The sequence below is a fragment of the Plectropomus leopardus genome, chromosome 8 (assembly GCF_026936395.1).
Source record: "Plectropomus leopardus strain MGB_pleo_1.0 chromosome 8, ASM2693639v1, whole genome shotgun sequence".
NCBI lineage: Eukaryota > Metazoa > Chordata > Actinopteri > Perciformes > Serranidae > Plectropomus > Plectropomus leopardus.
The window spans coordinates 10,744,131-10,770,882 of record NC_142183.1 but is presented as its reverse complement, the minus strand read 5'-3'; the positions used below and the strand labels follow the sequence as shown (position 1 = coordinate 10,770,882).

Genomic DNA, 26,752 nt, shown 5'->3' with positions numbered 1-26,752 from the left:
CCTTAACCCTTTCAAACCTGAGCAAAGTGGTTTGATTTTTTTTCAAAAACATGGGCAGGTGATGAGCAAAATAACAATTCCTGGCTCCCAAACTAGCAAGAAATTAGTTAATAATAAAATAAAATAAATAAGAAAAAGAAAATTGCCTTAAAATAAGCATAAATAAATAAGTAAAAGTAAAAAATCAAACAAACAAGACAATGATCTGAAATAATACATATAAATACATATAAATAATATATATGTATAATTTTTTTTGTAATGTAATTTTAAATGTATATCTACAATGATTCTAAATATATATTTTTTAAGATGTGTTACTAGTTTTTGTTAACTTTCTAACAAATCTCCACTCTTTTTATATATTGTTTTGACTTTTTATGCCTTTATTCCATAGGACAGGTTAAGCGCTAAAGGAGGAGAGAGAAAGGGGATGACATGCAGCAAAGGGCCGAGGCCGGAATCGAACCCATGGTCGCTGCAGAGAGGAAACAGCCTCCGTACATGGAGCACCTGCATCGTCCACTGATCCACCAGGTGCCCCTCTCCACTCTTTTTAAAACTAATTTTCTTTTCAGCTTTTGGTAATATCCTGCAGTTTGTGCCAAGTTAGTAACTGCCTTTTCCCTCATGTTTTTTTAAACAAATCGAAGTAATGTGCTCATTCAAAGACTTAGATGGTTTGTCGAAGTGTGTGAATGCAGTGCAAGAAAACTGATGTCAAATCAGGTTTTAAAGGGTTAATTCCTCTCCTGATACTATGCTATAGTGAATTGTGATATTTCATCTGAAATGCTGCATTTTTTCACTCCACTAGTGCCATTTTAGGGTAAACTGATCTCATTTTCTGTCACTGGAAAAAACTGTTTCTATGTTTTTATATTAATTGTACATAAAAAGTTGGTGGTATGCATATTTGATAATGGGGAATTTGTGTTGTGAGTCTTTTCAGTTTAGAAGATTTTTCTCATTTGAAGTAAAAAAGTAAAAATTTGACTCTTGGGGCAAGATGTCCATCCAGCCTCAAAATATTATGAAGATATTTGACTTTATATACTAGTATAGTATTATAGTTTCAATGGACCATTATTTTTAACATGCTTGCTGGAGGAAAACATCCTGAAATAAAAACATTTATCCTGGAGGAAAGGTTAAAATGTTCCTAGATAATGCATTAATGTTTCAGGGTTGTGTTTTTAGTTTGCTTTATTTAATTAAGTAGCTCGCTCTGAGCTCGGGACATCTCGCCCTGATGGTGGGGCAAGCTGTCCCTAGAGATTTAATTTATTTTAATTAAATTTGTTGGTTTATGCGTCATCATTCTGCATAAATCAAATCCAAATATTTTTTAAATTTTGCAGTAAATTCACTTTGTTATTACAAGGGGCATCTTCGCCCGTCTTCCTTCTATTTGTCAATCTTGTCATTATTTCCGTCTCCTCTTTCTCTCCATCGTACCTGTGTCACAGGTGGGCCCGGTGTACCCCGGCTGACAGTGGCAGACGGGCTCTCCTCCCTCTGACACGCGACACTCCCCGTGTCCGCAGCGGTGCCCCCTGCAGGCTGGAGGCTCCTGCCGTCGATCACAGTACTGACCCTGGTAGCCATCGCTGCACTGACAACTGTAGGACTGACCTTTCGGCACACACAGACCATGAACACATCTGGAGTGAGAGGAAGGAGAGCGAGAGGACAGGTTAGAGATGGGTACATCGGGGCAGATGACGTCTTTTCAGTCAGAAAGAGTCATTTTATCTCACCAAACACAGGAGCTGCTGGGCTACTACCGCCTTAATCTGTAGTTTGTAACACAAACTTACTATTTGAAGTATCAGTTGACCAGCAGCTCCTGTTCAGTGAGGTAAAATTAGTGATTTTGTCAATGTAGTCTGGTTTGAAGAGATCATAGATAAGTATCACCGTTTAGTCCCCTGTTCAAAAGGGCTGTCTGTTTGAGAAGTACTGAGCAAACGACTGGATATATGAGACTTGGATTATACTGAATGAATTTCAGATGTTTTTTATATATACTTTTAATGTTGTTAAATATGTTCCCATATGACATGGATTCATCAAGAATTATTAATTATTATTAATTTGGATTCTTTGTTCACTGGAGTCGTGACAAAAAACAAAAAGAAAAGTTTCTTCACAAATTCTATGTAATCAAAAAAACATCCCATGTAACCTGGGGTGAGTAACTGATATACACATGGTCCTTTTGGGTGAAGTATTCCTTTAATATGACTTTCTGAATCTTTACATCCATGCATTTCTGCCCGGTCTCTGCTGTCTCTACCTACCTGCTGTTCTGACAGGCGTTGGTTCCTGTCGTCTGGTCACACAGAGCGCCGCTGCGTCCTGGAGGACAATCACATGTCACCCCGGTCTCTCCTCCCTCCCTGCACGCACCCTGGGCACACACACTGCAGGAATGACACCCTGCGAGAATGCCCTCACCCTGGTGAGAAAGGGAGGAAATACTGTCAGCAGAGTCAGAGGGCCTTTTAAAGATAACAGGAGAGAGCAGGGGGGGTGTAACCTGACAAATGCTACAGCCTTCATTGACAGTGGACGTCCACCCCAAAAATAGTTTCAAAAAGGAGACATGACATCTGGTCTTCTCTACAGCTGCCACCAGCGTGGGTTTGTTGAAATATGGCCTAAAAACTTTACTGTGGCAGTCAAAATGTTTTTTGCTGTAACTTTTATTATAAAAGTTTAGTGCCTCTTTGGATTGACCTTGAACATGAGAATTATTGTCATGAGATTTTGCAGCAGACTTCTTTATTTAACATTTCTGCTGCATGTCTGCTTTCTCTTTCAAACATGACTTTGCTAATAATACCGAAAAGACACAGTTACGCAAGTAATAACAATATTAGAGGTAATACATCTCTCAGCTTTGAAGGCTGCTGCATAGCTCCTTTAAAGCCAGGCTCAAATATTAGAGTACATACATGATGCAGCTTTTGTCAAGAACTAATCTTCCCCATGTGATTACCTTGGCTTCAACCCCTTGTGCTCGCGCTCCTCCTGCAGTTCTGTAACTTAGGTCTTGAGGCTCCCCGTTGATTCGGACATTGTGGATGCAGCCGTTAAAAGCCTGAGGGGAACGTTCAGGGCCGGGTCGTAGACCTGAGGCCACCACCTGGTGTGGTACGCCTGGGAAACGGAGCAGAGCAAGGCAGAAAGTTATGAAAAAAGCAGAATGTAAATAAAGAAAATTAATTTGAGAAAAGGGGAAAAAACAAGTGAAACATAGAACAATGTAAGCAAATGAATAACTTGCTTGATCAATATGCTCACACTAATCTCTAATTTCATTCTTGGTTGATTCTCACAGTAAAATACAATGTTCCAGCAAGTATACAGCGCCACAGCGCTCACTACTGCAACAATATGTTCTTTTCTAGCACTTGAGAAAAAAAGCTGAGAAAAAAAGTCTCAGGGGCGTGTCTTCAAAAACAAGTTGAACAAAAACAGTTCTGCATCTCTTCACCACACCCCTTGCTGGGATTGTGTGTGTGTGTGTGTGTGTGTGTGTGTGTGTGTGTGTGTGTGTGTGTGTGTGTTTGCATGTTGTCAGTGTATTTGTATGTGCACATGCATGGCAAACATGTGATCATAACCACAAAAAGTAAAAAAAGTACATTCAGAACAAGCGTGTCTGATTGTGTGTAGATGTACAGTATGTGTATAAAAGCGTGTGTGTGTACCTCCTATGTAAAGCTGGGTGTTGTGGTCGACGGAGGGCTGGCGTGCTAGCTTGCCCAGACTCTTGGGGGCACCGTTATCCACCACCAGGCTCAGCGAGCGGTTCTGAATCAACAGCTCGACCGTGTGGAAAAGGCCGTCATTCACTGACTCCACGCTGCAACAAACACACAGGGAAAAAAAGGAATGAGAGATTTTCAGTATGGTTCCTATTATGATAAATTACTGTTGAATTCTACACCAGACAAAAGAATTAGGGGGGAAAACATGATAGAGCAAATTGGAAATGCCAGACACTAAACAGACTCCAAACATTTTCAAGTCAAACATTTTTTTTCTATCTTTTGTTGTGTTTGCAAATCGACCAAACTAAATGAAAAAGAAATTAGGGAAATCTGTGTTGAAATGTTTTTCCCAGACATAAAACAGGCTGATTACATCCTCAATGCAGTGTTTTTGGAAGAGATTATAATGGGCCCTTGATGTAGGCCATGGTTTCTTAACATGAGGTTTGAGGCCCAGATATGGTCCCCAAACAGCACACAGGATTGCTTATTCAGATGGACCCGGAGCCTCAGGGCAGGATATAAATTGTATAATTTAAGTCTGCCCCGAGGCTCAACCAATTAAAGACAGGGGCTCTCTCAGCCCTTAAGACGGACATCGTCTGCATGATTCTGTTTGAACAGATCTAAAATAAGAACAATAATAGCTAAAGCAGACAGCTCAGGCTTTTGTCATCCCGGTCATCACATCACACCTTAAGTTATCTTTCTTTATGTGCTGTACAAACATGATATTTCACCCTAATTATGCCTCCATTTCCGACCACATGAGAGCGCTGTTTGCATAATCTTGTATATAAATTATATATATATATATATATATATATATATATATATATATATATATATATATATCTAAAGTAAATGCCACAATAGCTATAACATTCATTCTTCTTGCGCCAGAGAGCTAAGCCTTCTGCCACCTGTTTCATCACGCTCATGACGGCATTGTGATATGTTACCTGTGCTACAAAGACATGCGGTGGTGGACTTTTCTTTTTTTTGTGTGCTTATTTTCAGGTAATTTCCTTGTAACTTTTTGCTTTTTTTAAGTTGCTCATTGTCCTTTTCCCATACTTTTAAAAGAAACCAATTTGCTCTGGTTTCAAAGGGTTAATACAGCACTGACATGTAAATGTTTCCACTGAGGAGGAGCCTGCAGTGAACCAGCACTTTGACCTTTTGCACCGTGTGTGACCCTGGGAATAAAGTGTGTGTGTTTGCGTGTGAACGTTTGCGTCTGAGAGTGTTTTCTTGCTGGAGGGGAGACAGACAGCTATAGAGACAGTGGTTTGGCACAGCTGAAAGAGGGAAAACGAGCGAGAGTGAGAGAAACACAGGGGAAGAGAGGTAGATGGAGGGGTGGTAAAGCGACTGTGCCTCCGTTCACCAAAGTTATTCCCTCCCTGAACCCGGAGAATGCAAGCAGAACGTATAAAAAAGACAAAACACAAAAGAACAAGTGAAGCCACTCTTTCCACTGGTGGTCTGCTTCAGACTCCCACAGCTAAACATCAAGACAAAACATCTCTTTGTCTGCAGTCACTCATTGGCTAAGTAGCGAAGGAGCCTCGAGTACGCTCTGACTGACAGCTGTTTATAGAGCGTTCAGATTACAGTGATGTTGCATTAACAGCCAATGGGGCAGGGTTGTGAGTTCTGGAGACGCGCCAGTGTGACTTCCATAGAAAACGCTGACCATACAAACGGAGAAAAACAGCAGATGCAGGAGCATTAGAAGAAGAGGAAAAAGACAATTGTGGTTAAAGAGATGGCGACAAAAATTTTGATGACAGAACAAGAAGAGGACGGAGAAAAAGCAGAAGCAATAAAAAATAAACTGAAGAAAAGAGAACAGGAAGAAGTAAAGAAAACAGTCAATAAGAACAACTGTGCATGATGGTTTTTGACTGCTCCTTCATGTTTCATGTATAGCAGTAAGGGGGGTTTACAGCATGCACAATTCATAATCAAGACATTATGATTAATTATTGATTTACTTTGCTAAATGGATGGTAAACTGGGCGTGAGTCTATAGAGTGTTACAGGAGTCTTACAGCCTGGAAACCAGTTAACATTTCAGCACCTCTGGTTCCCTCGTCTCAAAGTCAATGGATTTTTGAGCGAGTCTTTGGTCAGAAGCCTGAAATAAGGTCTGTGGTTAACACAAGCTGAAGACACTTTCACGTTTTGTTCTATGACATAAAATATGTCAGTAAATACCCCACTCATGAATTTTAACGCTTTGATGTGTCTTAAAAACGATAGTAGCTAAGACGTGGCTAAATGAGACTACAGAATGTCATCACGCCAAACACGGTTTTGCAGTATCATTGTGGTGGTGATGTTACGTCATATGACCGTGGTGTAGCATCTTTATAGCCTAATGTTAGTTTTTTTACTTCTGGAAAATGCATTTACACTTAAAATCATAAATGTTGTGTTTTTTTTGTGAAGAATATCTTGCTGAACAAAATATGCAAGTATTACAAACATCTTATTTTCTGCAATAATTAAAAATCCAATGGAAAAATCACATAGGCTTTTTGATGAGGGAACCAGGGCGATGCTAACTTCTGCACTGACTGACAAACTAATGTCATCCCTGCAGCACTCTATACAGCGCCTTTTTACACTGCTAAAAAATATTTCTTTTGACATAAAAAAGCTTATGTCCATGCTGCCTCCAATTCTTAAGTTGACTAAATCTGAGGAGACAAGTTAAAAAAATTACAAAATTACTTCCAACTTTTCTTCTCAAATTGAATCTACTTTTTGATAATTTTAGGCAGCCCATAAAATAAGTTTTTAAAGTTAAAACAAATTTTAACAGTGCAGTCTTTCAACACTCAAAGTGCTTTACAGTACATGGTATGTAAAACCATTCACACACACATTAATACACGACACTATTTTGTATTTTCTCATTTGAACTTTGTCATGCATTGTCTTACTTGTATACAAAAAAGAAAAAAGACAAAAAATGGATAAAAGTTCAAAATCAAATTACTTCATGAACAGGAATCTCAAATCTGTGAGTAACAAAGCCATTTATGCCATCAATAATACATAAACACATTTTAAAAAAAGTTCAGTTCAGCATTTAGCTGGCGGCTTCTAAAATAAGAGCTCTTACTTCACTGTCGACCCAACACAGACACATACATGGTTTCCATTAGGAGCCATGTAATTTAATAAAGGACTCAAACAGGCCTGCTGCAACCAGGCAAAATGATGCTCTGCTAGCCTGAGAGATTAGCCCTCTATCTCAAAACCCCGCTCTCTATCCCACCTTCACTTTGTATTCCCTCTCTCACTTTGCCTTTTCTCTTCTCTCCATACATTTTCTATCCTTCTCAACCTCCTCTTCCTCATCTTTCTCCTCTCTTGTTCTCTTTGTGCTCTATTATTCCCTCCTTCCCCTCCCTTACAACAGCCATCTGTACTCCTCTTTACTCCTCTAAGGTTTCTCTGCTTTTGTTCCAGAGGCACTTGATCCACTTTGAAATTTGTTCAAGTGTCTAGAAAGTCAAATCAAACAAGCAGCTTTCACAGCTGAGGACACCCTCAGAGTAATTTTTTACACGGGGTTGAGTTTAACACACTAATTTAGCCACATTAAGGAACACACTCTAAACTGTGTACCTGCTGCAACAGCAGAGCTCCACCGGGTGGCAGTAGATGACCAACGGTCAGCGCTGACGTCCAATCAGATGCCAGACCTGCAGGGGACTGTGCATGTGTGTGTGTGTGTGTGCGTGTGTGTGTGTGTGTGTGTGTGTGTGTGTGTGTGTGTGTGTGTGTGTGTGTGCGTGTGTGTGTGTGTGTGAGATGTTTCCCAATATCAAACTTCATCAGTATTTTCACGAGTGGATGTTTTCCAGAGCCTCACTGAGACATGTTTGTTTTTGATTTTACATATTACAAATATACAAATACATATTATTTCCATTAACTCTTTAGTGGTATTATATATTTTTGTGAATGTTGTTAGGGGAGGATTTTTACTTGTTTGGTCAATATATCTGTGTGTGTGTGTGTGTGTGTGTGTGTTTCAGGTTCTTTGAAGTCGGTGCTGTGCTGTTGGCCCTGTGTTTTAGTAAAAAGCAGCCCATTATGAAATTCAATAAAAACCAAACACACAGCCTGTAGCAGATTTCAACTGCCTCTCTCTCATCTCTCATTGTGTTTCACCCAAACCCACAGGGGACGTCAATTTCCTGTCAGTCCAGAATCAAATACACCCCAAATGAGCGCATGCACACACAAATACACTTTAAAAAAATAACTTCCTAAAAACCGAAAACTGGCTTTTTTCAATATAACTGAATCAATATAAACCCAGAAGTAATTACAGGTCGTTGAGTATATCTCAAACTGAAAAAATAATATATACTTGCAGATCCACTTACACAGTTTAAATCTAATTAGGCATCGCTATCATTTACTTACAATGTTTCTGAACCACATTTACGGTTTGTGTGTTTGTGTGTATATGCATGCGTGAATGTATTTGACGGTGAGTCTTGTGTATTTGTGAATGTGCATGTTTTTGTAAAAGTGTGTGTTTGTAGGTGCATGTGTTTGTGTGTTTGCATGTATTTGCATGATTGTGAGTTTTTGTGTGTGTGTGGGTGAGCGTGCATGATCCTGTGTGTGTGTACGAGCATATGTGTCTGTGTGTGTTTAGCAGCCCAATCTGATTAAAATGATGTTCAGCAGACAGGCATCCCAGTCCCATATTGCCGTGGTAACCTCAATTAGTCATTGCTGAGACGGCAGCTGCTGAGCGGTGAGCTCCTTCACTGTTTTCTTTCTCTTTTTTCCAGCTTTCATTAAACCAGGCCGCCCAGTTTGGATGAAATTTGTACTTTTTGGGAGTGGATTCGTAGCGTTTTGATGTGGACCTCCAGGAACGAGTGCTCATTGTTTCGGGTTTCAGTATTAGAATGTTTGAATTGCCCTGCAGCGTTTTAAATGTATAATGTTCGAGGATTTTCTGTTTGTTTTAACCTCAGCATTGTGGTTTTTAAGAGTCAGATTCAGGTTAAAAATTCAGTTAAAATAATTTAGTAAGGTCTGTATCTAAAAAGAAACTGCATGTAAAAGTTGCATGATTATGACATAAGTATGAATGAATATAAACATTGCTGCTTATTAATTCTAAATGGCAAACATCAGGAGACACTGGGCTGATCTGTAGGTGTCTAGCTTTACAGTGACACATGGCATACACAGCGAGTATTTAAGGACACAATAAAAGGGACAATACAAGAATGATTTGAGATCCTTATATGATGTTGGACTGTAAATTACATTAGATTCAAAGTATTGCTTTGATTTTGTGCCTGAACCCGTTTGACCGGACCGACTCTCCGGGTTCAGGCCAGGCTGTAATTTCTCAAAATCCCCTTGGGCTTGACTATAGTCGGGTTCGCTCTAATCTCCCTATTTTTTTTTTTAATGCAGACATTATATGGTTTGTATCAAAGTAACGTACCTTATTAAAGTTGATGACTTTTTAATTGTCTTCTAATAAATGTTTTAAACAGGCCAATAAAGCTGAAAAGACCTACAAACATAAGCACATCAATGCTGCGCTCAGATTTGTCTCTAGGCTTTGCTAATCCACGGTGTCCAAAAACCGATGTCAGAAGGCATTCCTTTCATTCATATAAACTTATTACTAATAATATATTGTTTTCATATGTAATCCCCTTTGTAATCACCAACATTTTGATTAGTAACTGTAATTTAATCACTTTTTCTCAGTAACTGTTACTGATTACAGTTACATTTATTTTGTAATTTAATTACTGTCACTAGTTACATTTAACTTGTTACTCCCCAACACTGGTACCTTCGAGGGCGTGTGGAGGTTAACACCATCCATCAGATCCCAAACCCTTTGGCACGGGCATCCGAACCAACCAGGATCATATCAGGACCTCTTTTTGAGCACTTGATCCCTCACTGGCTTCCCACCCACTCACACTGCAAACCTCTTAGCCTTTCAAATAATGGATGTGACTATTAGGGCTCTCTAGTGATACATTTTTATGTATTTATTGTCTCATTTCTTCTTAACTGGCACAAAAAGAAAAAAAGGTTAATTATTATGGTTTTATATGGCCAATTCTATTTGCTGTTTACCTGGTGCAGTAGGTACAGCACCTGTCCCTCTGTCTTCCCTTTCCTTCACTGAAACTCTTTTATCTTCCTCTGTCCAGCCATCCATCATCATCCCTCCTCACCCTTCATCTGTCTTTTCTCTGTCTCCTCTCTGTCCATCCATCCATCGCCTCCCCTTCTTTATCATCCTTTTTTCCTTTCATGTACACATCCGCCCCTGCATCGCTCCCTCTGTCGCTCGCTGATGAAAAACCGTAGCTGTGCTCTCTCTGACCCGATGGGAGATTAGTGTGGCATTAGTAAAGGTCAGCACATTAATACACAACAAACAAACACACACACACACACACACACACATGCATGCATGTTCATTTAATACTGTGCATGCTTAACCACTTTCCTCTGTTGCTAATGAGGGCACAGTGAAGGACTTGCACACCTTCTATCTCTCGTTCTGTTGCTCTGTCTCCCCACTTTTCTGTTTCCTAGAAATCCAAAGCTCACCCGCATGTACGCATCCTGTATGATTTTTATATTCATTATCATTCCTTTTGCTTTCCACCCTTAAATCACTCTGTCCATCCTGCTCTGATTCCTCCTCTTCTTTTTTTACAATCCTCAATCTCTTCTCCCTCTCTTTTCTCCCCTCTCTATTTTCTAATCCAATTTCTCTGTTTCACCGCAGGTTGTAGCTCCTGTCCAGATGTCATCTGGGCAGATGTGTCTGTGAACAGAGAGATGTATGGCCCCTGCATAATTCTGGCTTGTATACTTTCTGCAATCTTATCTGTCAGGGTCTACATGTCTGCTGCAGGCCTCCTCTTTGTTTCTCTCCACCTCCCTCTTTTGGAGTGCAAACTTCAAGGAATACTTAAACCACAAAATGATCATTTGTGTATCAGTTACTCGCCCCATGTTACCTTGAATTTTGCGAAGAATTTGTTTTTCTCGCATGCTGCCAGAGTGACCGTATAATACAAAAGTGTGCAAAACTTCTTCCAAACATTGCGTACAACATAATGTTACTTATCTGCATATTCCTCTCCTGCCTCTCCTAAAATGCTTCCAGAAACATATTTGAAGTCCCTGTTGAGCTGTTAAAGCCAGAGTTTGTGTACAAGAAGTGGTCATACTGCTTCCTGCACAGGGAAAACAGCGGCCACGAAAACGGACATCAAACAGTTAAACTGAGCAGCGCTAATTAAATATAAACCAAGATTCAGTTACTGAGTTGCATATTTCTCGCCACAAATGTTTTCAGAAACATGATTTAGCTTAATGGTTCATTGTAATACAAGATCTGGCTGGCCACCATTGTTACGCATGGACCCTTCCACATTACGTCACCGACCAGCAGGAGCGTCTGGTAATGCGCACTGCATTCAGGTAGTTGTGGGTTTTCTACCTCTTGAGCAAAAGTGTCCTTTTCTCTGTTTTCTTTGGTCATGTAACAACAGTTTAAAAGGTATAAAAAAGCCTAGTTTTATGTGGGGACTGTTAATCTTGGTGAAGTACTTCTTTAGGAATTTTCTCTGCTTTTGGATTCTCTCTTTTCCATGGAGGCATATTAGAAAAACAACATTTTCTTCAGGAATTCAACACTGGGGTGAATAACAAATACACAAAAGATATTTTAGGGGGTGAAGTGCCTGTTTAACCTGATCTCTTAGTCATCCAAAAATCGAAACACAACCAAATATTCACGTCAAAGCCTAAATTGAACTGTAAAAACTGATGTGAGTCATTAATGTACCATTTACATTAGTGCGTCTCGGTCTCCTACATTTGAAAGTGAGACTCCTACATTTCAGCTCGTCGTCAAAAACTGGCTTCGCATAAATGCCCTTCCTGGCTCTCTGGTTTCTTCACAAGATAACCGACCCGGGGATCTCTCAGAAACATCCCAGGGACTGGCAGCGGTCCCTGGCCCTCAGTTGTACAACCGCAGTAACTGTGCGGACAGTGCCACGTTCGGGCTCTGCCAGAATCGCTGCGCTCAGATTGTGGTGGTTAAACAGTTACGCCATCCTGGACAGTATCAGTTGAATGGTGGCAGGAGGTTCTGCTGTGCCTGCCTCGCCATGCGGTTTGAGTCCGTTTACACTGTATTTCCAAATTAGGGCAGATAAGATAGGCCGTTTGCAGTGCTCAGACTCATGCAATCAAAAGATGGCACATATGAAGGGGCACATGCAGGCTTGTGGTAAAATGAGCCCGGGGCTTGGAGCTGGGCCTCGTCTGCTAATGCTAAACATAACATAGAGGCCGTGTTTACTTAGTGCTTAGCATTGTGCTCAGACGTGATTTAGTTCTATAGATCTCTGTTTCCCTCTTTCGCTTTCAATCGTTCATTTTTTCTCTGCCTCTTCTTCTCATGTTCCCTGTAGGCTCTCTGTTTAACGCTGTCTTTATCTCCAAATCAGTCTTTCCTCTCTGTGCTACTGTACACTTTCTTCGTCCCTCTCCGTCTTCATCTGTCTCTCTTTTACACTTTCTTTCTCTGTTTCTCTCGGCTTTTCTCGCACCCTGTCTGTCTGCCTGTCTCCCTCCCAGGCGTGGCCCGTGTCAAGTTAACAGCACCAGACAAGGATAATTCCCTGACTCACTCTGTGGTTTGCTTTCCCCCCTCTGTTCTTCCCCCTCTCTCACTCCATCCCTCTGTCATCCCTCTCTCCTCTCTCATCCATCCTGCCGTTGAACCGTGTCTCATGGTCTTTTCATTTCGCCTGCTTCTATCCATCTGTTTTACCCCTCCCGTTTTCTCCTCTGGCGGGCAACCTATTCTGCCCAGTTATCTCTTTATCGTGTTGTCTGCTATTTCGCTCCTGCCTTCCGCCCAGTGTCGCTCCATCCATCTGTCTTTCTGGCTATCTCTCTATCTATGTCTGCCTCTCAACGGATCAATCCGTCTTTCTGTGCATCCATACGTCCCCCCGACTGTCCTCTTCTCTCTCCCACTCAACCTCTTCAACACAGTCTCCACCCCTCCCCATCTGTGCCAGATAATTAGATTAACCCCGTCGTTTCATTCCTCCATTCCTTCCTCTCTGGCCGTCCCTTCCTCTTGTCCTTTCACAATGTGTCATCTCATTTTCTGGTTAAGGTCATATTTGGGATAAGTGGTTTCTACTCATCTCCCCGCCCAGATTACAAACCATCATTTTATGAGGAAACAGAACATCACCACAGACATGGAGTGCGGACAAACTGTAAAAAAGCAACAAAACCGTCTTCCTACCCAGACGACCTCTGTAGTCTCCTTGAGCGGTTGATGGTCTACATCAGCTCCAGGGCTCTCCAGCTGACCCTGCGCTCTGGCCTGAATTCACCTAGTTCACTTCAGCATCATATTATTATCATAATTAAGCTGTTTGTATGCATCAGTTTATCGAGGCCAAAGGGACAGACTGCAGAGTTCACCTTCAACAACACAATACTACACTTTACTAAATAACCTCTACATATGGAGGTAAATGCACTCACTTTTAACATTGGACTGTGCTGCAGCAGGCGTGGACTCACAGAGCGAGAAAAAAACGGACATCCCATTCAAATCAACGCAGCAGGATGGTAGGAATGGCAGCCTTTTTTATGAGTATCCATTGCAAAGAACTGTAATCTTATTAGTGGGCTAACTTGGGCTTGGCACCAAATTCTGGGTCCTATGCATGAGTAACAAATAATAAAAATAATTGAGCACATGAATCTGTCTCTGGTTATTATGGTAGTCGCTAATGAACTGTTCAAACCACATTTAAACAATAAAAATCTGTGGAGTGTGCTTAAGTCTACACAGTTTGAAATTTCACAATATTTCCACCGTCTTTTCTCAACATACTTTATCCTACATTGACTGTGTGGTACTTTTATGTTAGTTACATAAGATTTTCTTGGAATATCATGCTTAAGAGACCACAATTTTCTTTATATTTAAATATTTATCATTCCCAAGTCTAAAATGATGCCCATGTTATTTTACTAACCTCCACGTTGATTAAATGCTTTCCACACAGCATGATAAAAGACTGCTGAAGAGTTCAGCCTTTCAGCTGATTTATTCAGCCAATGTTAATATACTTATGGTAACAATTTACTTAAAACTTAAAAAGAAAGCAAACAAAACTAAACTTGAAATTCCAGGCTTTTCATGGGAGCTCCAACTTGCAGATCTCATAAGCATCTCTAAAACACAACTGAATAAAAGTCATCACATTACAATACTCACAGTATCACTGTTGATGCACAACGCTCTCAAACCTGTGAATGTCGACACCATATAGGCATAAAAAGGAAACTGGAATGAAACTGTCCTTTTGTCCCGCTCTACTAAAGCCAAAGTTATACTTTCAGACTACACATGGAGGGTCGACGCAGACCATCTGCTTCGAAATATACGGCCGGGTGGCCCGTATGTGTGGACCATACGTGTCGACAATGTGTGAACACATTCGTGCAGACTCCAAATGTTGATATAAACCAAACCACATGGGTGTCCGCTGTTCATGTCCGTTTTAGAGCATAACCGGCCATTGACAGTTTAACACCTTGCGTTAAACTGTTTTCAGGATACAAAGACTTAAATCAATTAACTGAATTAAAGAAATAGCAATATGTCCATTATAACTAACCAGAAGCTTAATTAAATTTATATATTTAGAGGACAGGTAAAGGCAAAACAGTGAAATACCGCACAATAAGCCAAAGAAATTAAAATATGTGCACATTTTCCTGCAGGCACATGATGTTTTAATATAAATTCTGAAATGATACAAAAAAAAGTGTGAGGCTTTAAATGAATCATGATTGAAATGCCTGATGCAGAAACAGTCTTTGCCCTTGACGTAATAAACTGTGGCTTTCATTTTCTTCTCCCACAGCCACTTGCAGGATTTATAATGACGTAACATCCTAATCCTTGAGTCAAATTTGTTATGAACTGGCCACATATTATCATCAGAGGCAGTAAGGCTACCAGTGCCTCCTCCTCCTCTTTCTGTGACCTTGCCTCCGTCCACAGAGACAACAGGACAGAGCAGAGCCAAAACCACAAAGCCAGACATCACATGCTAAGAAAATCACTGATCGAAATACAAAGAAAGAAGCAGTGAGTAATGAGAAAGCAATAAACTCTCACTTTCATTTCTCTGTCTTCCTCTCTCCATCTTTTCTCACTTCTTTAATTGGTCCGATTACACTAACATCTGTCTCACTGCCCTCAGTTGGCATTACTACCCTGACTGGTGCAATAATTCAAAAGTGCTACAAAAAAGCCTTTTAAATGTTTTTTTAATGCTGTAAAATTTATTTTCATACTTTGGAATAATTGCAATAAAAAATGAGACCTTGGTCAAGATGATTGGTAGCCTCTGTCTCACACCAGTGGTATCATTGGGCCTTTTTCAATTTTTTTTTTCCTTTCCATGCCGGACTAAATGTTGGAAGTTATTTTTCCATCCGCTTGTAACACCTTCCATTATCTGCCACTGCGAAAAAACTCTGGAAATATCAGCTCTATTTGGACTGGCAGAGCAGTGCCCTCTCCCTCCTTCACACAATAAAACTCCTCTTATACATAAAGTATTACAGAAATGTAGGTACAGGGTATGATGCTTTACTTCACTGCATTTATCTTTCTTACACACTTTACCAGATTCAAGGAACAGTTCAGAATTTTTGAGGGGTGTGTGTGTATGAGATACTTATCTAAAGTGAGTGTATTACATACAGTAATATGTCAGCCTTTCCATCAGAAAGCCATAAAGGGCTTCATTTGCCCATCTATACACTTGTCACAGACACCAGACTCCATTGAGAAAAATGGTAATTTTAGCTCGCTGAACACAGGAGCTGCTGGTCTGCTGCTGTCTCCATCAGGTAGTTAGTTTGTACGTGACTTTGATGAATCCAAACTAACCCTTTAAATGCCAAAGTCACACAACAACATAAGCAAAACTGAGTGAGGCAGCGGCAGAACAGCAGCTCCTGTGTTCAGCGATGTAAAATCACATCTCTTTTTTTAAAAATGGAGTCTGGCTTTGAAATGAGTGATATAACAGCTTGGTTTTCCTACTGGAAATGACTGTCTGACAGCAAGTGGTGAAAATACTCTCAACATAGCATACACTTAAACTGATGCTGGATGTTTAAGGTGGGACGTTTTGAAATGGCTAAAATACACTTTGTTGCTGATCTCTCCACAGCAGTAGATTGCTAAGCTTCCAGGTCATACTTCAGCTTTTTCTCCAAATATCATTTGTAATATACAGTCCCGTCTATGGATAAGTACCCCATACAGCCCCACTTCAAAACATCTGAACTATCCCTTGAAGTCTGTCGCCTGGTGGTATATCATCTTGCCAGTGCTCCATTTGGTTATTGATATTTATTCCAATGATTTGTTAATGAAATATTGCTGCTGATGTAAAATGTGTTATATGTTTTCAAGTGTTTTGTATCATTGGTTATGTCCCTCGAGACAATACATGGCATTAAATCTTGCATCATATATCCATCTCACATCTCTCTTCCTCTTTCCTCCCGCCACAGACAGTATAGACAGAGACGCAGAAGGAATCAATATGAGCCAATCAGCACCAGACAAAGATGGACATGGACCCTTCTCTCTCTCTCTCACTGTTTACGTCAAAATAAAGTCAGGCAATCCTTCTTTTCTGTCCCTCATTGTATTTTTTCTTTTCTCTTTGTCACACACCTTCCCCTCTCCTTTTCACTTATTTCAGTGCACCCTTCAGACAGTTGTGTGTGCTCCTCTGAAATGGTGAGGACAGAGGGAGTCAAAAATTAAGGTTTTCCTGTACAGGCAGAAACACATTGTACTTCTATACTGCTATATGACATAAATATGAGAATATGAATTGTTTTATAAAGCTAAATTAACTCATTTATTTTTGCCAGATTTCTCCAGAAACAATGAATATTGTTCATATCTGTTTGCGAGCTTTGTTAGAACAGAAAACATAATTTAGATAATTACATATCAGCTATGACAAACGCCTTTTCTTGACTTATTAAATACAGTAGTCCTGGGCCTGAATCTCAGTGATGGATTGCGTGTATTGTGCGTAATTTAATTCCAACAGATTAAACACTTATAATGTGAGAAATTCACACACAGAGTGTTGTCTATTAAATTTCAGCCAGTTTTTAATGTTTTGAACATCCATCGCCATGCTTCTTATAATGTTGTGGCGAGAGGAAAAGTCGCATAACATCATAGAATAACTTGTAACTTGTTACTTAAAACTCTGCCTTCTGTTGTGTTTTAGATTCAGATTCAGATTCAGACAACGTTATTGATCCCAAAGAGGGCAATTAATTTGCAGCTAACCCCGTGAACTCAAAAGACAAAACAAACATTGCTTTAAGAAGATGCGATGAACTTTGAGAACTAAGAGAAGCCTGACAGGAAAAGTGTTGGCAGTGTCTTTAGTGATTATGTCAATGATTTACTGAATTTGAATTTGTGCTAAAATTTTGGATGAAAACTTCTGCATTTCGCACAAATGTTATGTTGTACGATCATGGGATTGTAACTCTGTGTCCGTGTTTTTTTGTTTGTTTTTAATGCCACATGCTGTAATCTGCATATATTGCACAAAAACCCTCCACGGTTTCTCTGACCAGTAACTACTGAAAACATTATCATGTTCTTCTCCTGGATTACCATTACTGTTTCCATAGCTTACAGACGCATATCCATTGCTATGAAACTGTGAATCATATGATATCCAAGGCCCACACAGACTAACCCGGTGAATGAGGGCTTTTGTTCCCACTGTTTGATGTCGTACGTGGTGGGTTTCACTCAGGGACATGACCGTCTAGTCGGGATTGTAAAGGAATTTTCCTAAGTTCATGTTTGTTTATAGAGGGAAGTGCTCATACGTAGATCTGCTACTGTGTGTGTGTGTTTGAGAAAGAATATGCTTGTGGATTTCTGTGCACACGGCCAGATCAGCACTTACTGAAAAGTCCTTAAAGTACTGTAAATAAAAAAACCTCAGATCCTTGAAACCGTTAAGTTGTTTGGTACGTGCATGTGTGTACTTTTTTTAATTCTCTGGTATCTTTGCACTACCTTGAACCTCTGTAACACTTGAATCTTGTAAATGTTATGAAGCACAGTCGCTTCATTCAATGGATACAAATAAGTGACTTAAAATATATTTGAGTGAATGAATATTTGCTTTTTGTAACCATTAACCTGTGCTGAAGTAGAGCAGTATTTGAATTCTTCAGTGTTTTCTGCATACTTTTCTTTGTGTGTGTGTGTGTTTGTGTGTGAATGTGTGTATGTTCTTTTGGATTTCTTTAAGTGTGTTAACCTACTTTGAACAACAGGGAATGACAAGCAACTACCACCGCTATGTTAATGTTTTCTCTGTTTGTCATGGGAGCACCACATATTTACACTTTGCTATAAATGCCAGCAGTATGAAGAGGCGCGGAGTGTCTATTCTACACTGAGCGCTGCATGTTTGCCATTTCTTTCTGGTTGCTGAGAGTCAAAAATATTCAACTTTGGGTAAAATGTTGCAGCCACTCGTATGCGTCACTTTTTTTATCCAGCCATCCAATCACAGTGGAGAAGAGGCGGGATGACTACCACAAATACCAACCATCACATTGCGAAACAACAACAGCAATGATGGAGAAATTGATACTGACACGACACAGACCAGCAGCTCCGACCTCTCTCACTACGTGCCTCAGCTTTTCCTTCATCCAGACCAGGCACTCTACCTTGTGCCAACATCTTTATTTCCGTAATATTGCATATTGTACCGTTGAGCCACTTCTAATCATCACAAGGAAAATTCTTTCACTCCGACAGCAGAATTGAAAAAGCGTAAATAAAGAACTTGAAATAAATTCCTGTTTACAAGTGAGAGTAAAAAATGAGTGTGCACACATAAAGGTGTTAGTGTGTTTTTTAACCTTTAAAGTCCTTTAACCATGTTTACACTTGACATTCAGTGTATTGCACTGTATGTATGCACATTTGGCAAATTATAATTGACTGTGGATGAAGGTGAGAGAGAACTGTTCTGTGTGTGTGTGTGTGTGTGCGTGTGTGTGTGTGAAAGATCTACCTATATACAGTTGTGGGTGGGTAGTTGGCGATGTCGTAGATGAGTCGTATGTGTCCCTGGTACAGCTCTAGTGCCAGGGGGTCATGGTCCTCCTTATAAAGCAAAATCCCGTGGTCTTTATCTGTAGCCACCTGGAGACACAGAGAGGTTGGTTAAAAAAAATCACCAAATTAACTTCTGCAGTGGAATACAGTGGAAATAAATTTTGTAATATTTGTTGTGAGATAAGAAAAAATTGACTAGCAATGCAGACAGACAATGTTATTTTGCCTAATTGAGTCATTTAGCAGGTATGTTCATCAACATTGGCTGGCTCACCTTTGTCATTGGGACTAAACCCAAAATACTCTCAAATGAGGGCAAACACATTTTTCTTTTTGACTCGTCCTGTAACATTATCCCCACCACTCGCAGTCGCCATCTGTCTCAGCTCAGCTGCCTGTTCCACCAGTACAGACTGACCCCTGGTGATCATGCTGGATACTAAAACACATCACCTGAATAAAGTATCTCCATATCAGTTTAATTGGATGATGAGCGTCTGTGTTTTTTAAGGTATTTAAAGTCATAACTTCAGGATTTCTAAATGCCCCTGTATACCGTAATACTCTGATACTTCCCAGCCGGCATAAGCAAATCCCGTCTTAGATGTTGATTTTAAGCACTAATTAAAATTGATCTATGTCTTGTAATGATCTCAGCCTCTGTTACGCTGCTTCAAACCACTCCACTTCATCACCTTTCTTCTTGCATTGCTGGTGAGCTTTGTTATGCTGCAAGTTAACTGATAAACTCTGACTCTATAAGTGATATTTCACAGTTTATTTTATTTATTTTTTTTACCATTTTCTGCTTGTTTTTAAAGGTGTTCTATGCCAAAGCAAAGCACAGAGCCTATGAGCTGTCTGGATATGGTTGTCGACATGGAGGTGACTGAGCCAGCAGCTAGCAGTTAACAGTGCTAACTCCATAAACAACGCTAAACAACACCAACAGATGACCTAACAGAAACCAGAGGGTGGACACAATGCTTCCATGATGACGCTGACCTGACATCTGCGGTGACTGCAGGATGAGTGCAGTGCAAAGTGGTGATGAAGAGCTAGCCAGTGGGATATATACATGCACATGCGGCCAGACCAGCTTACCACAACAAACCACAGAAAAGCTCGAATTACAACACCCACAGAGTGAGTGTGACCTTATTCTCTGCTCCACTGTATCTTGACAAAGAAATCAGTAGTTTGCTGCTGTAATAATGCTCTGAATGTCTCATGTAGCTCCTTTAAGATCACAAGTGTTGATGCAGGCCTAAACCAAAGAGGAATTATGAATAGACTTTTGCTGCAAGCTGCAATGTCACATCGTCAAACCGTTAAAGAGCTACACAAAACTTAGGAGAAAATGTAAATTCCGCCACACACATCCCTAAATGAGGTCACCTGCGCCTCCCTCCCACACAGACACACTTGACATGTCACACTTGCTCGCATGTGCCGCTAAGCGCTAACTAACTAGTGAGTGGAACTGGGGCCAAGGGGCCAAGCACTTAACACTCTGGCTTCAATGGAGCATAGCCAAGTCAACACCTGCTAACAAGCTGCTGGAGGATGGAGGAGATCGAGGCAGAGCGAAGACGAGAGAAGGAGGGAGAAATGTAAAGAGAACAAAAGAAAGAGACAGACGAGATGGAAGAAGAGAGTGAAAAACAGAAAAGTGGGTGAAGAGAGAGCTGGTATGCAGACGGAAAGAAAAGTAAAAAGTGTTAAAGAGGAAGAGAAAAACCATCCAGTGATTTATGAAGTGCTGAGGCCCTTTTATTCTTTTTTTTTCATTTTCTCCCTCTTGCCTCTGAGTCAGGGCCTCTTAGTAGAGTTTTAACAGTCTTGGCACTGACATTGAAAGCTCCTGGCAGGAACGCAGAAGCGCACACGCACACGCACACACATGCACACACACACTCACAAATCCAAACAGGTGGTAAATATCAATTAGACTGCCCCCCTTTTCTTGTTTCTCTTTCGCTCACGCTCATTTCCAAAAAGGAGGAAAACATGTCTCTATTAGGATATGACTCTCAGGTGTCCAAAATGTATGGTCTGTGTACATGAGTGTGTGTGTTTGTGTGTGTGCGCACGTACGAGTGCTCAGTGTGCCATGGAAACAGAGGGTGTAGCAGATGTTTGCTTTGCTTCGTAGGCACTAAGTCGTGCAACTCTATAGGTTTGATTTGAGCAGCTCACAGCTCTATTTCGAGTGGCTCATAAATGTTTTCCATGTAGCACAGCAGAATGTGACTTTTGTACTTCATGTTGACACAATTTACAAGATAAGGTTTAGGATACAATTTTTTGTGTATTACAAAACAGGAACTTTATGTAAATACCTGCACGACTGCAAGATTTTACTGAAAACCAAAACTTTAACAGAGATTAAACGTTGACCGTACCTGTAATGAAATATGCGCTGTGGGCCGGAGTTTGGCGCTCGGCAGCTCCACGTACGCATCCCGACCCAGGAAGTGAACAGTGGCCATCTTGTCACATTTGTTGCCGTAGAAACCGGGCATGCAGCGGCACACGGGCTCCCCAGCAACCACCAGGCACTGGGCGCCGTTCTGGCAGTCTGATTGGTCGCAGGGACTAGTCTGCAGCAAGATCATTGGTGGAGGGTTCTCGCAGAAGAGGCCGCTGAGGGAGGAGCAGATTACACACAAGATAACTTATTCATAGAGCTTTAATGAGGTGATTTGCTGTGTCCGTATCCTCTGATGAAACTTGTTTAGTGCTTGCTCTGTATTTTGCATCACATTCGGAGATTGCATTGGTGAGGCTAGAAAGGTAATATTCTTGAAGGAAATGGCCGAGTTTTATCAGCGTGACACGGCTCACACATTCTGTATTGTTTTCCGCTGCATCTTCGAAACTCTGAACCTCTCTTTGCATTTCCTCTTTTTGCCCATACAGCATCTGTCTGTCTCCTCTATTTGTTTCCTGCACACCTATGACTTCCTCTCTCTCTGTCTCTCTGTCCCTTGTGATGAATTTGTTCCTCTCAAGCCAACAGTCTCTGCTATAATTAACCACATGGAGCTGCATCTGCTGCACACACACACATGCAAACACACACACACACATGCACACGGCAGGTCCAGACAGTCAAGTGTCTGATTATGGAGCGCCATCTGTATCTCCTCTCAGTCTGGCCCTGCAGTGTGTAGCTGCGTTTGTGTCTGTTCAAGCCATTTGCAGTGTCCGTGATGTGTTTCCACGACTCTCACCTGAAACCCTCTTTGCACACGCAGGTATAGCCGTTGACAGCGTCCACACACTCAGCTCCATGTTGACACTTATTCTCCAGACAGTCATTATAGTCCTGCTCACAGTGTTGGCCCACATAGCCCGGTAAACACTCGCACCTGGGGGGACATGGAAATATGGATAGGGTTACTGTGTGTGTGTGTGTGTGTGTGTGTGTGTGTGTGTGTGTGTGTGTGTGTGTGTGTGTGTGTGTGTGTGTGTGTGTGTGTGAGTGCGTGGAGTGTGTGTTTGTGTGTGTGTGCTACAGAGTATGAAAACCAGACTGCTCTCAGTTCTTTTCGACAGCCAGTATTTTCAGAAACAACATGTTACCTGCAACAGAATTCTCGAGCAGGACACCAACCTCCAAACTAACTGGTAGTTAATTTTGGAATTTTGAATACGTTCATTTATGAACACGCTAATGCAAAACATTTCATTAGATAAGGAAGTTATGCATTTATTAAAACTATTTTCTACAAGCTTCTTGCTGGAAGTCTTGGAAAAAAAACAAACAAGACAAATGCACATTACACATGAATAAATCATTCGACACATGGTTGAATTCTAAAATGTTCAACTGAAAAGTTTTATTATATAAAATATACTTGTGTGGGCTCCTATGCTTGGATGCATGCTTATAGATTACTGTTAGTATTCTCCATGGTCCCAGAATCATATTGATGTAACAGAAGAACTTTAGTTTCCACAGTTTATGTCTGTTTTTAGCTGGATTACAAAATATTTTAGAGTTTATTTCTATGGTTTATGAAAAGCTTTGTCAAAGGAATACGTCATCCACAAACTGACAATTTGTCTGTCAGTTACTCACAATGTGATATCTTGAATTCATGAAGAAAACGTCTTTTTCTCACATGCCCCCAGTACATGAAATATCCAAAAATGGCAAACAGTCTTGATGAATTGAGGTAAAGATGAGTCAAGTTCGTCAACAGCAGAACAAAATCAAAACATCTACTTACAAACTCACACAACTCATGCAGAATAATTCAAGTCTCAATTATCCAAATATAAACATGCATCTTTGCTAAGCCTACTATTTAAAACACTTATGTGTAAAAGGTTTCCCATATGGAAAAGTGGCAAGCCTGGACAAGAGCACGAGCAGAATTCAGACGCACACACTTGGACGAACTTGTATGTCGAGTATTTTAAGGTTTAAGCGTAAATGCATGTGTTTAGGAGGAAGTGAGCATATTACTGAATAAATAAGACTTGGATTATTCTGCACAAATTGTGTGAGAATTTGTGAACAGATGTTTTGGCACAGGTTTGCTGCTATTAAATGCGGTCCCCTTTTGTTTTCAATTCATCAGAAGTATTTGCCCTTTTTACATTCTTTGTTCACTGTGAAAGCACACGAGAAAATGGTTTTCTTCACAAAAAAACTGAGTCTGCACACTAGACTATGCTCCCATAAATATTTACTCAACCAATGTGGTGACATTTTGAGCTACATGCTCTTCATGAAACATGTTTTTTTCATCTTATGTCCAGCACCTAGTTTTTGTCTTGGAGGTGCATGCTTTTGCAAACCTTTTGTCTGAGTTATTGATATATAAATAGTCATTTTGTTGATGGATTGTTCCTTTAAGATGAAAGAATTGTGTAGCTTATATTCAGAAATTAAGACCCAAAAACCCTACAAAGTTTGAGATTCATGTTTTTTACATGACAAAAGCACACAGAATTCAGCCAGTATTCCAGGTGATAATATTAGCCCAGTGACTGCAAACCCTGAGATAAATTACATGTTTACTTGCAAATAAACAGCAGTTTCATGTGTTTTCAGTCTTAGTTTCTGCGTGTCTGTCTGCTTGTGTATTTGTCTAATCAGGAGCTGAAGTCCCAGGGCAGCGATGACCCTTCAGATTCTCCTTGTTTTCCCCAAAAGTCAGCTTTTAACATTTTGACCTCGCTGCTCCTGTCACTTTGTTGTCACTTTCAGTGATGTGACCTCTGACCCTTTTAAGTGCTGACCTCCTGCGAAGCTGTCACTCACCTGTAAAAGCGGCCAGTCTGGACACACTTTGAGTCGTGCTGACAGGGGTCGAAACCATGGAGACAGTGATCGACCACCTCGTCGCACAGGTCACCTGGTGACAAAGAGAGAAAGGAGATCAGAGCTCAATCAACAGGTGTGTGAGTGTGATCATCACGCCACCAACCACATAAGTAGATTCATTTTTCAGAGTATGAGCACAAACAGAGAAGAGCAACAGGAAGACAAAACACTGGAAAAATGTGAATGAAATGAAATGGGAGAGGGGGCCGGGTTTAACCTTTTCACATTTCCTCACTGTCTGCTTCAAATGACAGCGGAAAAGAAAGAAAAACAAGCAGTGGAAAGAGATAATTTATATATGTGCCTCTCTTGTCCGAGGCCTCAGATAATGTGCAGTAGAAGACTTCATGTCCTCAGACAGGGAATAGCATTATCAGCTTTTTCTCAGAGCTGATGGAGAGGAGGGTTAATAGGCTGTGTAACAGTGGCTGTGGTCTACAGATGTACTCACACATGTGCACACCCACAAACACACGCACGCATGCACGCACGTGCGCACACACACACACACACACACACACACACACACACACACACACACACACACACACACACACAGAGGGTGAGAAGGGTTAACAGGCTGTGTAAAAGCAGAAGCTGAAGTTGGTCAGATGAAGGAAGAGGGGATTGAGAAAGGTCAAGAACATTTCCATCGTTCTCTGCCTGCTTTAATCTAATCCTGCTGCCTCACTCCCACCCTGTCTGTCTCCAACGCTCTTTTCTCAAGTCACTTTTAGACGATGTTGTTGTGCGCTACACTACACTCCTTCATCTGCTGGAAGAGACATCAGAAATTCTTTAAGATACAGTAAACGTGCACAAAACTGTGTGATATTGAAGCAGTTTTCAATCGACAAATCTACACCGGGAGCTTCCTCAGTAGGCTGTTTCACCTTTTGGTGACTCAGTTAAAGATGCTGCCATTAATCTACCAATGTGAAAATAGTATACACGCATGTAAGGAGTCCACCGAGAGTCACGGTGGGATTTGTTTTGCTTTCCCTTGCAATATGTTTTGCGTGACCTTGCAATAAATTTGCATTCTCTTGCCATATTTGTGCATTCACTTGCAACAGTTGCCTGCAGTGGTTATGGTAAAACAGCAGCTGTTGAGAGCAAACTTTCTAATTAAGTGCCAGAAACTTTAGAAATTAGCGTTTTATATATGTACTAGTACAGACCCGAGGATATGTGCACCGCAACTACATCAGCGGATGTGCGCACCACAACCTTGTACATACCACAGATGTATATATTATTGGAGACTTTACCAAATAAACAGGCTAAAAAAACTGCTTTGTCAGTCACTGTCTCTCTCATTCAAGCTGTAAATCCACTTTTGACGACTATGTGGGTTACAAAGGCAGAGCGGTGCTGTCAGTGTTTTCCAAACGGGCACGGGCAGTGGATAAATGAGACAAAGGGCTACGTCAGTCTCTACCTATGGCAATTCTCAATGTCCATGTGCAATTTCAGATTGGGCAACCCATTGAGGAGAAAAATGGATGCAGACAGACAGACGGACAGACGGCATTTTGTTGCAGTTGGCCTTAATAAGTGTTTTTGCAGCGCTGCTACACAAGTTACTGAGTACAATGCATATATGCTTCTGAATCACTTCAGCTTTGTGATTTTTGTCCCCAAACAAAGTGCACGTCAAAATATCTGAACTTCAAATTGTGAGTGTGTGTGGGCATCAGGCGACACCATGCATGGTAGCCACAGCCACCAGTGTCTGAATGTGTTTGTGTAGGTGGATGAAACATGTAGTGTAAAAGTACTTTAAGTACCTGGAAGACTTGACAGGTGCTATAGAAGTGCAAGTCAATGTACCATTTCACCTGGTTTCTGTATCTCACTATGTGCAATGTTGATCTTTTGTGGATCACCATCTTCAAGTCGAAATGTCCCCCTCACACACATTTTGGTCCATTTCAAGAATTTTAAACACTAATGGAATTTCATTAAAGTTTGCGGCATAGTCTCTGGAGAATTAAAGAATTAAAGGCACAGTTCACACAAAAATCAGAAGGTAAATGTATTTTTTGGCTCTTTGAGCACCACAAGGCAAGTGCCATATAATTCCATTGTATCAGAGAGAAGGCAAACATCTCTATGGCTGATATCTCCAAAACTCTGCAACTCACACCGAAATAATCTAGATAGATAAACAGCAATATAGGTAAAGTGAGAATTTTGTATTTTTGATTTTGGTATGAACTACCTCTTTAACCCTTATGGTCTCTTGTGACTGTCTGACCATTTCCTGTTCTGCCAGTTTAAGGACATGTCAAAATTGCATATGTAATTCTTCGAGCTATACTCAGAATACAGCACATT

At 40.7% G+C, this 26,752-nt stretch overlaps 1 protein-coding gene across 2 annotated transcripts in view; it reads right to left on the bottom strand.

The window, feature by feature from the left end:
• The window catches only part of slit3 (slit homolog 3 (Drosophila)), a 334,139-nt gene that overhangs the window by 4,152 nt on the left and 303,235 nt on the right, over window positions 1–26,752 (bottom strand). For both annotated transcript variants that reach the window (XM_042492991.2, XM_088080859.1), the window contains 8 exons: window positions 24,350–24,443; window positions 22,308–22,445; window positions 21,477–21,717; window positions 19,028–19,158; window positions 3,720–3,874; window positions 3,005–3,165; window positions 2,304–2,461; window positions 1,459–1,664 (listed from right to left, as the gene is read on the bottom strand). In XM_042492991.2, coding sequence (XP_042348925.1) covers window positions 1,459–1,664; window positions 2,304–2,461; window positions 3,005–3,165; window positions 3,720–3,874; window positions 19,028–19,158; window positions 21,477–21,717; window positions 22,308–22,445; window positions 24,350–24,443 — 1,284 coding nt within the window. The remainder of the gene's footprint in view (window positions 1–1,458; window positions 1,665–2,303; window positions 2,462–3,004; window positions 3,166–3,719; window positions 3,875–19,027; window positions 19,159–21,476; window positions 21,718–22,307; window positions 22,446–24,349; window positions 24,444–26,752) is intronic.